The sequence below is a fragment of the Macrotis lagotis genome, chromosome 1 (genome assembly GCF_037893015.1).
Source record: "Macrotis lagotis isolate mMagLag1 chromosome 1, bilby.v1.9.chrom.fasta, whole genome shotgun sequence".
NCBI lineage: Eukaryota > Metazoa > Chordata > Mammalia > Peramelemorphia > Peramelidae > Macrotis > Macrotis lagotis.
In genome coordinates this window covers 557,708,691-557,724,291 of record NC_133658.1, presented here as the reverse complement: position 1 = coordinate 557,724,291, position 15,601 = coordinate 557,708,691, and the positions used below count along the sequence as shown (strand labels likewise).

The 15,601-nt window shown below is 34.6% G+C and overlaps 1 protein-coding gene across 1 annotated transcript in view; it reads left to right on the top strand.

Annotated features, from left to right (window-relative positions):
• Positions 1 to 15,601, top strand: part of MYH15 (myosin heavy chain 15) — a 116,410-nt gene that overhangs the window by 15,788 nt on the left and 85,021 nt on the right. The window contains 3 exon segments of the mRNA XM_074211191.1: positions 3,144 to 3,289; positions 4,814 to 4,904; positions 7,354 to 7,743. Coding sequence (XP_074067292.1) covers positions 3,144 to 3,289; positions 4,814 to 4,904; positions 7,354 to 7,743 — 627 coding nt within the window.

Below are 15,601 nucleotides of genomic sequence, written 5' to 3'. Positions count from 1 at the left end.
TGATTCAAATAAGGTCTGTTTATATCAACCACTCATTTTTATTATACTTTAGTTTATTTATTCTTCTTTTCTTTTGTGACTTAGTGTTATTGACTCAAAGCCATATGCATCACCAAAAGAATACTGATGTTAATGACATGAGTCTTAAAGTACTGAACAATTTAGTATCATCTACAGTATTGCTCAAGATTCAAAGTATAATCTTCCATTTTGGACCAACCAATCTAATCTATCAGGGATATACATAATGGGCTAATTTCATTGGCTGCCCATCCAACTAAATATAATCTGGACAATGTATTTTTTTATTCCCTCCTTTTTTTAAAATTATGCATGGTTCCAAAATAGTTTTGCGTTATTGTAGATTTAATGGGGGAAACTTTGCAATTATAACTGAAACAGTGTCATTTATAAGTTGGGGCTTTTATAGGACTTTGGTATCAGTCCTTTGCAAGTGGGAGGGAGGGGTTTGACTTCACTAGTACATCTTCTATAACATTGTCTCCATTAGGTAAAGATACAGCCATAGTCATGACTTTCATTATCATATATAATTTTAATGTGTGTATAGGAAATATAGTTTGAAGAGAACTATTAAACTATGTTTTCCTCTAAAGAGTTAAATATTTTCTTATGTAAAGATATTTATGAAGAAGTTGACAATAGCAACACCAGAACTACCTGAACAAATGGACTGCAAAAGTAAGTCATCAATAGGTCAATGTCAATATGGAAGGGAGTCTCCATTGGAAGGTCTATATGATCCTGTTCCAACTAAGATTTTTATCAAAAACCTGGAACCAGGTGATATGTTTGATGTTTACAAAATCTTCATATGGCATGAACTAAAAAGAGTGGTTAACACATTGGGTTAAATATGAGGATCCAGAAAAGATCTTGACAGGTATGACTATGGGATCAAACTTAACAAAGGAAAATTTAATAGTGTTAAGTGTAAAGATTTATAGTTGAGTTGAAAAAAACTAATTCTATAAATGCAAAGTGGAGAGGAGGACAGATAATCAGTTGATTCAAAGAAAATCTTCAGGTGTCAGTGGATTACAAGTTCCAAATGAGGTGAGAGTTGTTGGTCCATAGAAATCTTAAGATTTTAGTGGGTTACAAGTCCCAAATGAGTCAATAATACACTATAACAGCATTAAAAATTAATATACCCTTAGTTGCTTTAAGAGAGAGAGACATAGTGTTTAGGACTGGAATAATGATAATTTCACAGTATTCTACCTTGTTTCAACCACATATATAGTGCTGTATCTAGTTCTCAGTACCAGATTCTAGGAAGGGCATTGATAAGTTGGAAAATATCAAGATGGAGCATCCAGGGTGGGGAAGTACCTTAAAGGATGAGACATGAAGACTGATTGAATGAGGGTTTTTCATCTGAGGTATACAAAACCTATGGAGTACCTGACCTTTATGTACCACTTTTTGAAGGGCAATTAGACTTGTTTTACTCAGATCAAAAAATATGGAACTAGGAAAAAAAAATGTATGAAAGTTGTATAGTCAGATTTTGGATTAATTTAAGGGAACATTTCCTAACAATTTTGAATTATACAAAATTAAAATGGGTTGTCTTAAGTCATAGGATCCTAGTTAGAGCATATGAAAATGATTCCTTAGACTATCTGGTTCAATTGTCTAATTTTATGGTTGAAGGGATACATACCTTTTCACAGGAGGTTTTTAAACAAAGGGATTTTTTTTTTTTAGTTTGGGTTTAGTTCAAAGTGGTTCTAAAGTCCTTCCCAACTCCACGGTTCTGGGATTTTGACCAAATAATGTAAAAAAAAATCTATACTATATTCTCAAGAATATAAAAGATTTTTTCTCCTTCATTTTTCCCCTTCCCTGATAAAGGAAAATGAGAAGACATAAGTTATTATCAATTCATATATTGACTTTCTGTATTTATAAACAATCTCTTGGAATGATCCATAAATACTTTGAAGACATTCTTAGTTGAAAACATTAAGAGAAGAACAGGAAGGAATTTTCAGTCAATTATAACCAACTATATTTTTATGCTTACATGACTCAGAAATATAAAGAATATAAGTTCCCTCTCTATCTATTTGATTTGTAAATGTTGGCAGTTAATAACTTGAGAGCTTTGGTTTAAGTTTATTGCATGTTCATTCTCATTTTTCCTAGAAACTGTGCTGCATTTGAAGATGTAGACAGTCATGTGTACTCTTCATTTTCTCTTTTTCCTGTGTCTCACTGCTTTTCTTTCTCTTCTCTCATCTTCTTCCCTTTGCTCCCTAATTCCGTTCTCTGTGATTAATTCATTGGACACATTACCAAGATTCCTAGGGGCTTTCAATTTTAGCAAACATATTTCCTCGGGAAATTTATCTGCTTTCACTTTAACTGCCATGTTTTTACATAAAGTTTTCAGAGAATTTTTCTTCATTGCAGTTCTCTATCTATAGGACATTTCCATCTATATTTTCCACTACCACGAAAAACTTTTAGTATCTGCCCTTTGAAAACACTTCCCATTTATACTGTGTGTACAATAAATATGAAAATGTATGTGTATACATATATCTATAGACATATATATAATCTCTTCCATTAGAATGTGAGGTCCAAAGAATATGATCTTGTCTTCTTTCCATTTCCAAACAGTTAACTGGATTTATTAGGAACTTGTTATATTCCTGGCATTATGCTGAGGACTGGTGGTACAAAGAAAGGCAAAAAGTATTTCCTGATCTCAAAAGAGCTCATATAGTACCTGGCACATAAGAAAGTTAACAAATAAATAAATAAATAAACAAATGTTTGTTGTTTCTAAATGTGATATTGATATTGAGAAAACTTGTTAAATACACTACACAAAGGCTTTCCTTTTTCTTAGTACAAATATTTATTTGCCATATTTACATTTATTGCCATATAATATTGATATATTATTTTAACACAGATATGTAACATAACAAATATATTCACATCTTATAGTGAGAAGAATGTATACATTGATGTTATTTACAGTATATTTTTTGTTCTCTCTGGGTTTTAAGTACACTACATCTAGTAACCTTCTGCAAGAGAGTTTTAGGCTTCTCATTGTCATTAATCATTCAGTTACAAAAAGCAAATTTTTCTTTTGTCAGCTTGAGGGTGTCCATGAGCAAGAGAAGAAAATAAAGATGGACATGGAATGGCAAAAGGAAAAACTGGAGGTTGATTTAGATCCGAGCCAGGAAAGTGCCACAGATCTGGAGAATGACGAGCAGCAGCTAGATGAAAATTTAGAAAAGTAAGGTACCTTTTTGTTGGCCAGATAATTTAGAAACTACGAAACATACCAGGAGGAGCAATTAATCTGTTTTGTTCACTCATGTACTTCCAATGCCTCATTTTTTAATGATTCTAGGGAAAGATAACATCTAAAAAATGAATTTATGTAGTATCTTTTGGCAAAAGCTAAAAGGAAGAACAAATTTATTAAAGAGGAATATATGGTTGGATTAAGGCCACTGTCCCGTTTCCTTGGAAATATTTGAGGAATAGCCCCAAAACAGAATAACCAAAGAGCTTTGACCAATGAGCTGCTCACTTTGTGCAGCAGTTAAGAAGCCCAGCAGTTAGGGGAAAGAACAAGAAAAAAAGTTCAGTAAGGTCACTAACAGAATCACTTAGGTAAAATAGGCAAGAATGTTTTATAATCTAGATAGGTAGAACATTTATTAAATTTTTGGTGCCTCTTAGTGCTCATGCTAAGTTCTGGGGAATACAAATAAAAGAAAGTAAGCATGATCCTGCCCTTCAAGGAAATTACATTCTACTGAGGGAGAATGATTTTTTAAAAAAAGGATGTTGAAAGGGTTTGAGAGATATGGAGTTGAAAGGTTCTTAGAAAGGGTATGAAAGGATAAGGTAAGTCAAAGACAGCATTCTAAGCTAGGGAAATTGTAGTGAAGTCCAAGTTTTTGGTAGAGTTAAGATAGAAGAGTAGATATCTATAAAGTCACATCAGGAATCAAATATCCATCCAAATTGGCTCGAATTCATAGAAATTGTATATTTTCTATCTGATGTACTTGATATAAAAATTATTTCAATTTTTTGAATTTCAATTTTTCTGGAACTGTTTTTTTGAATCCTAGAAATTGGGGCAAGCCTTAGTCTCCCCATTACACTTCACCTTGATGTTTGGATGGCTTCAGTTTTGGACAGCTTCCCCTCTCTGTTAGTGTTTCTTAGAAATAGTTTTGTTCATTAGGTAACACAGCAATGGCATTATTGGGAATGTGAGCTATGCCTATAAAGAAAAGAACCATTAAGAGCTTGAATCAGAGGTGATCAGACTAGACCTGATTTATTGTTAAATGAGGATGTAGAGCATTACATTACAGTCAAGTTGGTAGTTCCAGGTAACAGTATTTGTGGAAAGTTTAGTAGCCACCAATCTTAGAATCTAACATAAAGCCTTTGCTAATAGAATAATTTTTTAAAATTTATAATTTTATAATACAATTGTAGTATCAGTAATAAAGTTGAGAATTTGGTAGGATGAAGGGGAAGAATTTGCTGAGGCAGGCAACTAATTTAGATATACTTGAATTCTGTCAAATTTACTTTTGAATACTTGTATCCTCTCAGCACCATGATACTAGAATCATAAGTCCTTGGGAACCCCAACTCAGACTTCTAACAGTTATTCTAAATTATTGTACTTACATAAAAAAAACAACTTTCCTCTTTGACAGAGGTTCAATTTGAAGGTGTAGAGAAACCATCTATCTATTTGTTCTTGGGTTTTCTCCTTAAAAAACAACAGGAAAGAGTTGGAAATGGACATAATGAATTCAGGTTCCAAAGATGAGAAGAAACTACTCAGCCGGTTCCAGAAGGTGGTGAAGGAATTTCAGGTAACCTCAAGGAGCTGAATACTGTATACATGATGTGGACCAATAATGAATAATCCTGCAGTATCTACCAAGGCATCCTTTTACATAGCTGTGTTGTCTGTAACCAAGTTCTTTCTCTGGAGGTTAGCAACTTCTTCTAACTGCCAAGAACCTCAGAACACCCTGGAGTTCATCAGTGAATTCTTTTTGCTCTGGACCTGTAATTGAAGCTAATTGGCACAATGGGTAGAGTATTAGAAATGGAGTCAGGAAGACCAGAATGCAAATCCTGCTTCATACTTTTTCTAGCTATGTAATCCTTGGTAATTCATTTAACTTCTTTCAACCTCAGTTTTTTTTCATTTGTTAAGTGGGGATGATGAGAGCACCTACTCACCTCACAGATTGTAATGAGGATCCAAGGAAGTAACTTGAGTAAAGTGCTTCACAAAAGCAAGTATTATGTAAATTCTGGTTGTTTTTGTTGTTACAGCATTATTATTAATAATAAAAATTATCTATTATATTAATATTAAAATAACATATTTAATAATATTTATTATTGTTTATAAAATATTAGATAGTCCAATCAATGTAAAACAGCAACTTATCTGCTACTCATCATCTTAGAAAATTGCCTAGGGCACTGAAAGCTTAAGTTACTTGGCCAAGGTCAGGTAGTTATTATGAGTCATAATCAAGAGTTGAACTCAGGTTGCTTCAACTCCATATGGACCTCTATTCCCTAGGTATGCCAATCATCTATTTATAGGCACCTACTAAATATCTATAGGTTGGCTATGTATGGTGCTATAAAGAAATGAGAATGACTTTAAAAGATAAAATGACTCAAAAATAAAAGCAATAACAAATCAATCAGATCACTTTATTTAAATCCCTTGTTTTGGACCAAAAATGGCATTTCCCAACTTGATCTTTCATCTAATAATTTGCAATCATTGACTTTCAATGACAATCATCTGCTTTTAGAAATTAAATTCACCCTGAAAGGATGAATCTTTATCAACCCTGATGATATTCAAAAAAGGAACTCCAAAAATATATCAAATGGCAGCATCCTTACAATAAAAGTATAGCCTTGAAGGAGAAAATATTGATTTGGTCATACCATTAACCATGCAAATTCTATTAATTTATAATCACACTTCAATCATTAATTTTGTTATTGAGTCATATCTGTCTCTTTGTGACCTCTATTGGAATTTTCTTGGCAAAGATCCTAAAATGGTTTGCCATTTCCTTCTCCAGCTTATTGTACAGAAGAGGAAATGGAGGTGAACAGAGTTAAAGGACTTGCCCAGGGTCACAGAGCTAATAAGTATCTGAGGCTGGATTCAAACTCACAAGGATGAATCTTCCTAACTCCAGGTCCAGCACTCTGTCTACTGCACCATCTAGCCCCCCCAAAAAAATTTATTAATTTTAGTCACACCTCAAATAGAATGACAGTGAAATCTCATCCATAAGATAGGACTTAAAACTAATTTTTCCTGTTTTTTTCATCACTCCAAGTAATCGTGGTGAGCTTCAATCATTTCATTCTTCTGTAATATAGTGAAGTTCTCAGTGGTTAATGAGGGATTTGGGCCCTTCCTTAAATGGATCCAGACTTTAGGCATTTTGAGTCCTATTTTCTATAATTGTTCTGTCTCCTCCCTCACTGTCAGCTGTCACTTCTTGCAGCTGTCAGTGTGCCTACCTTTCCAATCCCTTATTTCTCTTTATTCTCCCATTTTCTAATTTGTTGCCTTGAAATCTGCTGTGAGCTTAGAAACCAGGTAATCAAACTTGAAAGAGCTGTGTCTAAAATGAATCTACAATAGGCTCCGGCCAAGGACCTGGAGGGGTCCCTCTGAATAAAGTACATGACCTTTGTGACATCTATTTTGGCTGATGCTTTGGCTTACTTTGTAGTTTTGGCTCTGTTTAAGAGGAACTGACTTTAGGTGAATTAGTTTTAGGCAAATTGTTCTGCTCCACTCAGACAGATGAGCTTTTAGCATTGTTCTCCACAACTGGCATTGCCAAATAAGTGGTCTTCAGGTTAGTGAGATGTTACTATTGTGTAGGGAAACATCTATGATCATATAACTATTGTTCTTTTTGGTATTTTTTTTAATATTCTAACATATCATGGACTATATGCAAGTTTATTTTCAAAGATTAAAAGTTTCCTTTTTAAAAAAATTGCATATAATTAAAAGTCTATATGTCAAATAGGGCTAAGAGCTTAGGAACTGTGAGTTCTAATTCTGGCTCTGTAATTGATTTGGGAAAGTCACTTAACATTTCTTGGCTGCACTTTCTTTAACTGTAAAGTGAAGACTCAGAGATCCAAATGAGCTTTCACAGTTATGAGAACCAATAAATAATGCCACTATAATGTTCCCTGAGTATAAGACATGGTACAGGTTTCACACTAAAAGAAAAACTGTTACTATTGTGCCAGGCTCGAAAGAAGGAGTTGGAAGACAAACTGGAAGCTGAAAAAACAATGCAAGCCAAGGTAGAAAAGCAGAGGAGTGACCTGGCTCATGAGTTGGAAAAGATGAACAAGCAACTGGAAGAGGCCAGGGGCTCCAGTCCAGCTCAGTTAGAGATCAATAAGAAGAGGGAGGCTGAGTTTATAAGGTTACCAAGAGATGTCGATGAAGCCACCTTTCACTTTGATACCACAGCTGCCACCATCAAAAAGAAACATGAGAAGAGCCTGGAAGATTTAAAGGGGCAGGTTGACAACCTACAGTGGGTCAAGACGAAATTGGAAGAAGAGAAGAGCGAATTGAAGCTAGAAGTGAATGGCTTGCTTACTCGTGTGGAGCAGATGGCCAAAGCAAAGGTAAGAGCTTCTCAAGTCACTCTAAGGAGGAGGGAAGAAGGGGTGCCAGGGGAAAGGAAGGCAGGGTCTGGCTACCTGTGGCTGAAAGTCATTGGGTGTTGAGGCTCAGAATCAACTGTGTTTGTGAAGTCATCCAGGGTCTAAAATCACTTGGACACTGCTTGGAAGGGACTTGACTGAGTCTATGAGGTCCTTTCTAGATCTAAATCTATGAACTTAGCATAGCTTTATGATTTTTATATAGTTTTACAAATCATTTCCATGTCATACACATCTTTAACCTTGTCACTCATGGATCCACCTAGAAGTGTTTGTAGAGAGAATCAGGATTAAGCAAGTCAGGAATACTGTGCTATCTGCTTCTACTAGTGATAGAGCTTGCTAGAAAAACAAATGGGTACAGTGGGTGTCTACTACAAGGGAACTCAGACAAGACTAGAGTGTATTAGACATTACTTGTCCAATAGCCTTGATGCCCAGGAAGAGGTCCTTCTCAACATTATTGTAGGCTTTTTTTCCCATCAATTAGTACTAGAAGAAACATTTAAGGACTAAATGGTCTCCTGGAGGTTCTTTTAAGGATGAGAAAAATTAAAACTCAGAGTTTTGAGATATCCTAAAGCAAAAAATCAGAATTAGAATTCAGGACCTCTGATTTCAAATCTAGCACTTTCTCCATTACACCCTTATATGCATTTCTGTTTTTCTTTATTAATCATATTAGCCACTCATAGTTTGATCTCTTTAACTGTATTAACTCCATAGGGTTAATCAGATTTACAAGCAAGATAAATTCCTCCTCTGTGAACTTTGTATGCTATGGGGAGGTTAGCTTGAGGTAAGCCAGGATGAAAAAACATTTCTTTTTTTTCTTAAACTTAATTTTTTTCAGTTAAAAGGTTTTTATTTTATCCCCCTTTCATCTCCACATTCCCAAATAGGGAAAAGAAAAACCATAACTTTATAATATATGCATAGTTAAGCAAAGAAAATTTCCTAATTAGTCAAGTTCAAAAATGTATGTTTCATTCTGCATCTTGATTCCATCATCTCTTTATTGAATAGGTAGTAGGCTTACTTTTCTGTCTCCTGAAATTATGGCAGATCATTTGATTGGAAGTTGGAAGTCTTGATTTTTCCAAAACTGTCTTAATAATGTTGTTGTCAATAAATTATTTTCCTTATTTTTCTTACTAGATTCTGCATTAGTTCACCTAAGTCTTCCAAGAATTCTCTGAAACTATTCCTTTCACCATTTCTTATGTTATAATAATATTCCATTACATTCATATCAAATGTGATTTATGTTTACCAGTTTTGAGGTATAAATGTTCATACTGAAAATTGAACAGTTAATTCATTAGAGTCAATTCAACCTGCTTCCTTCCCATCCCTGATAATAATTTCTAATTATATATGTATACACATATATATATATACATATATTTGTGTGTATACACACACACACACACACACACACACACACACATATATATATATTTATTTATTTATTTCATTTTTTTTTCTGCTGCTACTATTTGGGGTTGAAGCAACTCCTTCTAAGGACCCTATAAATTTATGTTTTCTGATCTTACGCCCTATAATGGTTTTTTTTAAACCTTTATTTCTTGTTGATTGCCTTTGTCCTGTTCCCTAGCTATTCAATAATGTAATTCAACAAATTTGACTGACATAGCTTTGTGGTAGAGGGGATAGGATTCTGGATTTATAATTATGAGTTAAAAATCCTGTCTTAGGCATTCCTTAGCTTGACCTTGGCCAAGTTATTTAACTTCTATGTTTCAGATACCTCATTTGACAAATGAGAGAGTTGGTCAGTAGTCCTATGATCTTGTAAGTGACTACTATGTATAAATGCTTCACATAAGATGCTTGGGTTATAAAGGCAAACCTGAAATAGCTCCTTTTCTCCCAAGAATTTGGAATCTTTTACCTTCTGGCATTTTCCTGATAGTTCTTATTCTTGAATCACTTTGCCTCCAACTGGGATCAGTACCATTCATGTATTTAATTTTTCTCTTCTCTAATTTTCCTATAACTTATCCCCTCTCTTCCTTCTTTACTTATAGGGAGTATCCTTCCTTCTTTGCACATTTAATATTTTCACTGATCCTCTTGACCTCATGTTCTCTTACCTCTTAATCCTGATCCATGAGTTAACTCCTCACTTGCTTAATCCTTCCCTCTCTGTGTATTCCTTCTCTCTGACTTTGCTCAATCTCAAGCCTTCACTATCTTAAAAACAAACCAAATAAAATACAAAACCAATTCTCTCAGTCTTGCTATTGCATTGAACTTTCCTCCTTTTTTCTTTACTTCCTGTCATTATCAAAATTCTCAAAAAAGTACCTGCATTCATTTCTGCATCATTCCCTCTCTAGTCAATATTTTCTAGTGAATAAGCTTTAGAGTTCCACCACTTGTCTAAGATGTTTCTCTTTCAAATTATATAACTTTTAAGTTAATTAATTATTATAATCCTGATCTCAGTTTTCACCCTTCTTGATCTCTCTGCAATATTTACCCCTGTAAATCATTGCAAACTTCGAATTCTTAATTATCTTAGTTTCTAAGACAGTGTATTAAACTGATTCTCCTCTTGCCTTTTTGGTCATTCTTTCTATATCTCCTTTGTCCTTTTTTCCTTCTGCCCTCCAAATGTCAGTGTTCCCAAAGGTTATCCTTTTTAATCCTTTCTCAGATGATCTCTCATTTCCTTGAACTTAAACATCCCCATGGTTTCAACTATGACTTCTATGTATATGATTTCTAGATCTTAATTCTAGTTCTTATCTCTTTCCTCAATTCTAACATTACATGTCCAATTACCTCCTGGAGATTTATCCCTGGATATGTCATATGCCCTTCAAATCCAGTGCTTAAGATCCAACTTTTTATATTCCCACCCATACTTTCTCCTTGTCTGAATTTTGCTGTTTCTGCTATTACCATCATCTTCTGTCATCTTGAGTCAAAGTCTTAATGCTATCTTTGACTTCTTCCATCTTTCTCTCCAGGATCAAAATCATTACCTAGTCCTATTTATTCTATATTTATCTCCTCTAACTCTAATCTCTCACCTTTCTAAATCTATTCTTCACATAATTTCCAGTTTAATCTTTCCCTAAAATAGCTCTAAATAAGACACTCCTCAACTTAAAAATTTTAATAGTTCCTTAAAGATAGATAATCTAAGGAAGTGTAAAACTCCCTAGTCTAGCAATCAAATTCTTCAGTGATCTGTCCTCATCACACCAGTTCACATTTATCTCATCTACCATTTATACATATACTATCTGTTTCAGCCAAACCCAACTTTGCTCACTGTCCTCCAAACCTACTTCTTCATTTACCTCTGAATCTTTTCTTTTGCCACTCTTTCTTTTATCTTACCCTCTCCCTGCCTCTTCCCATTGAAATCTAACATCTCACAAGGCCCAACTCAAATGTCATTTCTTCTTTGAAACTTTCACCAATATGCCCCACATAATCAGCTAGAAGTTATTTCTTTTCTTTCTGAAACTTCTTTAGAACTTAGATTCCTTTGGTAATACTTCTCATTGTAGGGTTGTCATATTTCAACAATGAGATATGACAGGTATATGAAACAGTAGAAAATTATAAACTGATATGTAAACTGAGGACTCTAGATTCTGATAGTTATTCCTTGGATAAATCATTTAACCTTTCTAGACTTTAGTTTCCTCATCTATTAACATAAGGTTTGTCTAGATGACAGATAAGGTCCTTTCCCTCTGGCCCTTTGATCACATCATTGTGAAATATATTTATGCACCTTCCTGATGGTCCTTGCCTTTAGAGTATGTACAGTCTAGTATGAGAGATTTATTTCATATTTTTATATCCCTTTGCAGTAACTTGCACGTAGTAGGAACTGAATACATATTTAATGAGTGAATGAAGGAATAAATGAATTGGTTATGATCACCCTGTCTGACCTGCACGTTATACAAAACCTTTTTGAATTGTTTATTTCAGCCCTGGCTGCTGAAGTGTAACCAAGCAAGCCAACCACACTAGCACAGGGAAACTGCAGAATTTTAAAAGCAATGACAAGTTGGCAGAAGGGCCTGGGATAATTCTGAGGTTACAGGCATGAGAAAAATTATCCTGATTATTATAAAATCACATTGATTTCAGTGACATTGCAGTACACTTCTGGGAGGCATATTTTCCTATATGTACTTGAGGGAAATGGTTTAAAAATGAATATATGGACACTAGTCAGTTATTAGCTATGAGTGTGTGTCACTGTCCCTCAGAGTAGGAAATGGATTCTTTTGATGATTGTTGCTGTGTATGTATGCAGGTGGGGTTGAAAATGTCGATTGATGCATGTCCAACTCATTTTTCCATTCTGCACACATGTAAAGGCTGTCATTTGATAACAGCTGCGATCCTTAGTTGTACTCAATCACTACTAATACTTTGGCCTCTTGGACTCTATATTGGCACAAAGGCTTGGCTCAAGAACAATGACCCTTGGGTGATTGCTATAAACCAGGCTTGCATCCAAAGAAAAAGTGTTGGGTAGTGGGTAGAGACTAGGCACCTGGGTCAGAGAGACCTCTGTTCAAGTCCCACTCTTGATACATATTGGTATCATTGCTCATAGGCAAGTCACAACCACTCAGTGACTAGGAACCTCTCTGTAAGAGAAGTTCTCAAATACTTTTTTGTGTCCCATTCCCCTTGTCAGAGTTCCAAAACCTATCTCAGTATAATATCTCACAAATCTCATAATTCTGAAATACTTAAAATAAAATCTATAGTATTACAAAAGAAGAGGCTTGCTAGGCAGAGCAGTGGATACAGTACCAGGATTGGCATCAGGAAGACTCATCCTGGTGAATTCAAAACTTACCTCAGACACTTAATAATAGTGTGTGACCCTGAGCAAGTCATTTAACCCTGTTTGCTTCAGTTTCCTCATCTATAAAATGAACTGGAGAAGGAAATGTTAAATCACCTCTTTTCCAAGAAAACCCAAAATTAGTTCATGGAGAGTCAGATGTAACTGAAAAAACTTAACAAATAACAAAAGAAATCAATTCTGTCAAAGTAAAGCTATCAAAATATATTAAAAAGGCAAATGAATGATTTGTTAATAATCTCTTCTCTAAGTTGGAAAACAGCTATAGGTCTTTACAGTAAAATGAGTTTCCTATTTATGGCGCTCCCAATATCTCTGAAATAACATATCAATTCCACTCAACCACTCTCTCCCAACCCTCAAATATTGCTCTGATGAAGTTATCCATATGCCAACTCATTGAGGCTGTGGTTAATCATATAATGCCTAAATCCTTTTTTTTTGTTATCCCTATTCATTACGACCACATATAGCCCCTGTTTGAGAGATCATAAAACCCAATTCCCTCATTTGATAGAGAGGGAAAGAGGGATCTGTAGGAGAAATGTAACTTGCTTAAAGTCAAACTGGTTATGATAGATTTGGGATTTTAGTTCTGTACTCCTTCAAAGGTACCATGCTTGACTTTAGTTCTTTTTTGTTTAAATTTATTTATTTTTGAATTTTGCAATTTTCCCCCAATCTCATTTCCCTCTCCTTAACCCCCACAGAAGGCAATCTGTTAGTCTTTACATTGTTTCCATGCTATATGTTAACTTAAGTTGAATGTGTTGAGAGAGAAATCATATGCTTAAGGAAAAAAATAAGAGATAGCAAAACATAATAAGATAACTTTTTTAAAAAAATTAAAAGTAATAGTCTTTGGTCTTTGTTCAAAAGCCACAATTCTTTCTCTGGATACAGATGGTATTCTCCATTGCAGATACCCCAAAATTGTCCCTGATTGTTGCACTGATGGAATGAGCAAGTCCATTAAGATTGATCACCCCCATGTTGCTGTTAATGGTGTATAATGTTCTTCTGGTTCTGCTCATTTCACTCAGCATCAGTTCATGAAAATCCTTCCAGGCTTCTCTGAATTTCCATCCCTCCTGGTTTCTAATAGAACAATAGTGTTCCATAATGTACATATACCACAATTTGTTCAGCCATTCCCCAGTTGATGAACATTCACTCAATTTCCAATTCTTTGCCACCACAAACAGAGCTAATATGAATATTTTTGTATGTGATGTTTTTACCCTTTTACATGATCTCTTGACTTTAGTTCTTAAGCTTCCTAACTACCATTGGGATAAACTATGGGCTACTAGAAGTCTTTCTTGATGGATGTGTAGCATGGCAGAATTATGCCTCTCCAAAGGAGGTGTGACTGTCTAGATTCCAGTTTTGTCTAATAAACATATGCTGGATCCTTTTTTTTTTTTGGTCAAAGACTTTGCTGTAATTCTCCCTTGGATAGTAGACCTTCACTGTGACTTGGAGATGACCTTGGGCTCTGGATAGTACAAAACACACTCTACCAGGTCCAGTTTCATAGTTATCTATCAACATGGCCACTTTATAGATCTATTTCACTCTAGGGCAAGAGTTCTTACCTAAAGTCTTTGAGATTGATTTTTTAAAATTTGTTGATAACAATGACTCATTACCATAGATTGCTCTCCTTCATAATGTGCATATTATTTTATGCATTTAAACACATCATTTTGAAAAGGGGCCACAGGCTTTACCAGATCTCCAAAGAAGGACCTATGGCATTTAAAACAAAGGTTATGATCCTCTACTCTGGAGCCTGGTAGTTATATGCTTTGTCATTATTTATACTTTGTTATATTCTTTGTTAGCCTCCTAAAGGCAATGTACCAGCTTTCCTGGAGCTGGTATTTTATCTCTTGTTCAATAAATATAATATATGAAAAGATGCTTCTTAGGTCAGAAAATCTAGTGGCAGTTTTTATATTTCTATTTGATTCAATTAAACATATTTTCTGAGAGCCTATTATGTGTAGGCCACTCTTCTAGGCATTGGGGGAGATAGAACTTCATATAATAGAAGGATATGTCATACCTACAGACTAATATAAAATGAAATGTACAGAGAAGTTGCTTTGGGGAATTTGGGGAGTGGGTAGGACAGGGAGAGAAAGTAGTTACTCATTCAAAGAGAAAGAGGCATTTGAGTTGCATTTTAAAAATTGGATTAAAATTTAGCAGGTAAAGAGAGAATGAGAAGATAGGCATAGTCTAGAACTTCCATATAGGTAACTTCCATATAGGTAGGTAACTTAAAAAGTACAAGGTGAAGGCCTTACATCTATAGTGCTCTTAGTAAAGTACTTTTCTTATAATCTACCATTGGACCCATCAAGTGACTATACAAGTTAGGTTGGACATGCCCTTATTACTGCTCTTTACAGATTAAGAAACTGAAACCCAGATAGGTTAAATGACTTGTTGCAGATATTGGAGTCAAGAGTTAAGTCCAGGTCTTTTAATTCCAAAACTTTTTCTCTTTTACCATGTTATTTCTCTAGCTAATCAGTTCCATAAAAATCTCATTAGATAACAAGTATACTCAGCAAAGAATCTACAAACCAGATAATATGCTTCCAAATAATTTTATTACCTTTTGCCTTTCTATACAGCAACAACTGAGATGCAAACTATGTTGGATGCCCTAGACCATTTCAGCTGCTTAAGTACTTACAGACTTTTGCAAAAGAGATAGATCAGTGATGCTAAAATTAGGAGACTTTTATTATAACCACATTTTATAGCTCAAACCAAGGAAGGAATAAGCCCAAATGAAAACCCCAGGATGGGGCAATCAAAGATAAAACCAGAGAGGAAGGAAGGGAACAACATTTATTAAGTTTACCTCTTATGGCCCTTTGCTAATCACATTATAAATATTTCATTCAATCCTAACAACATCCTAAG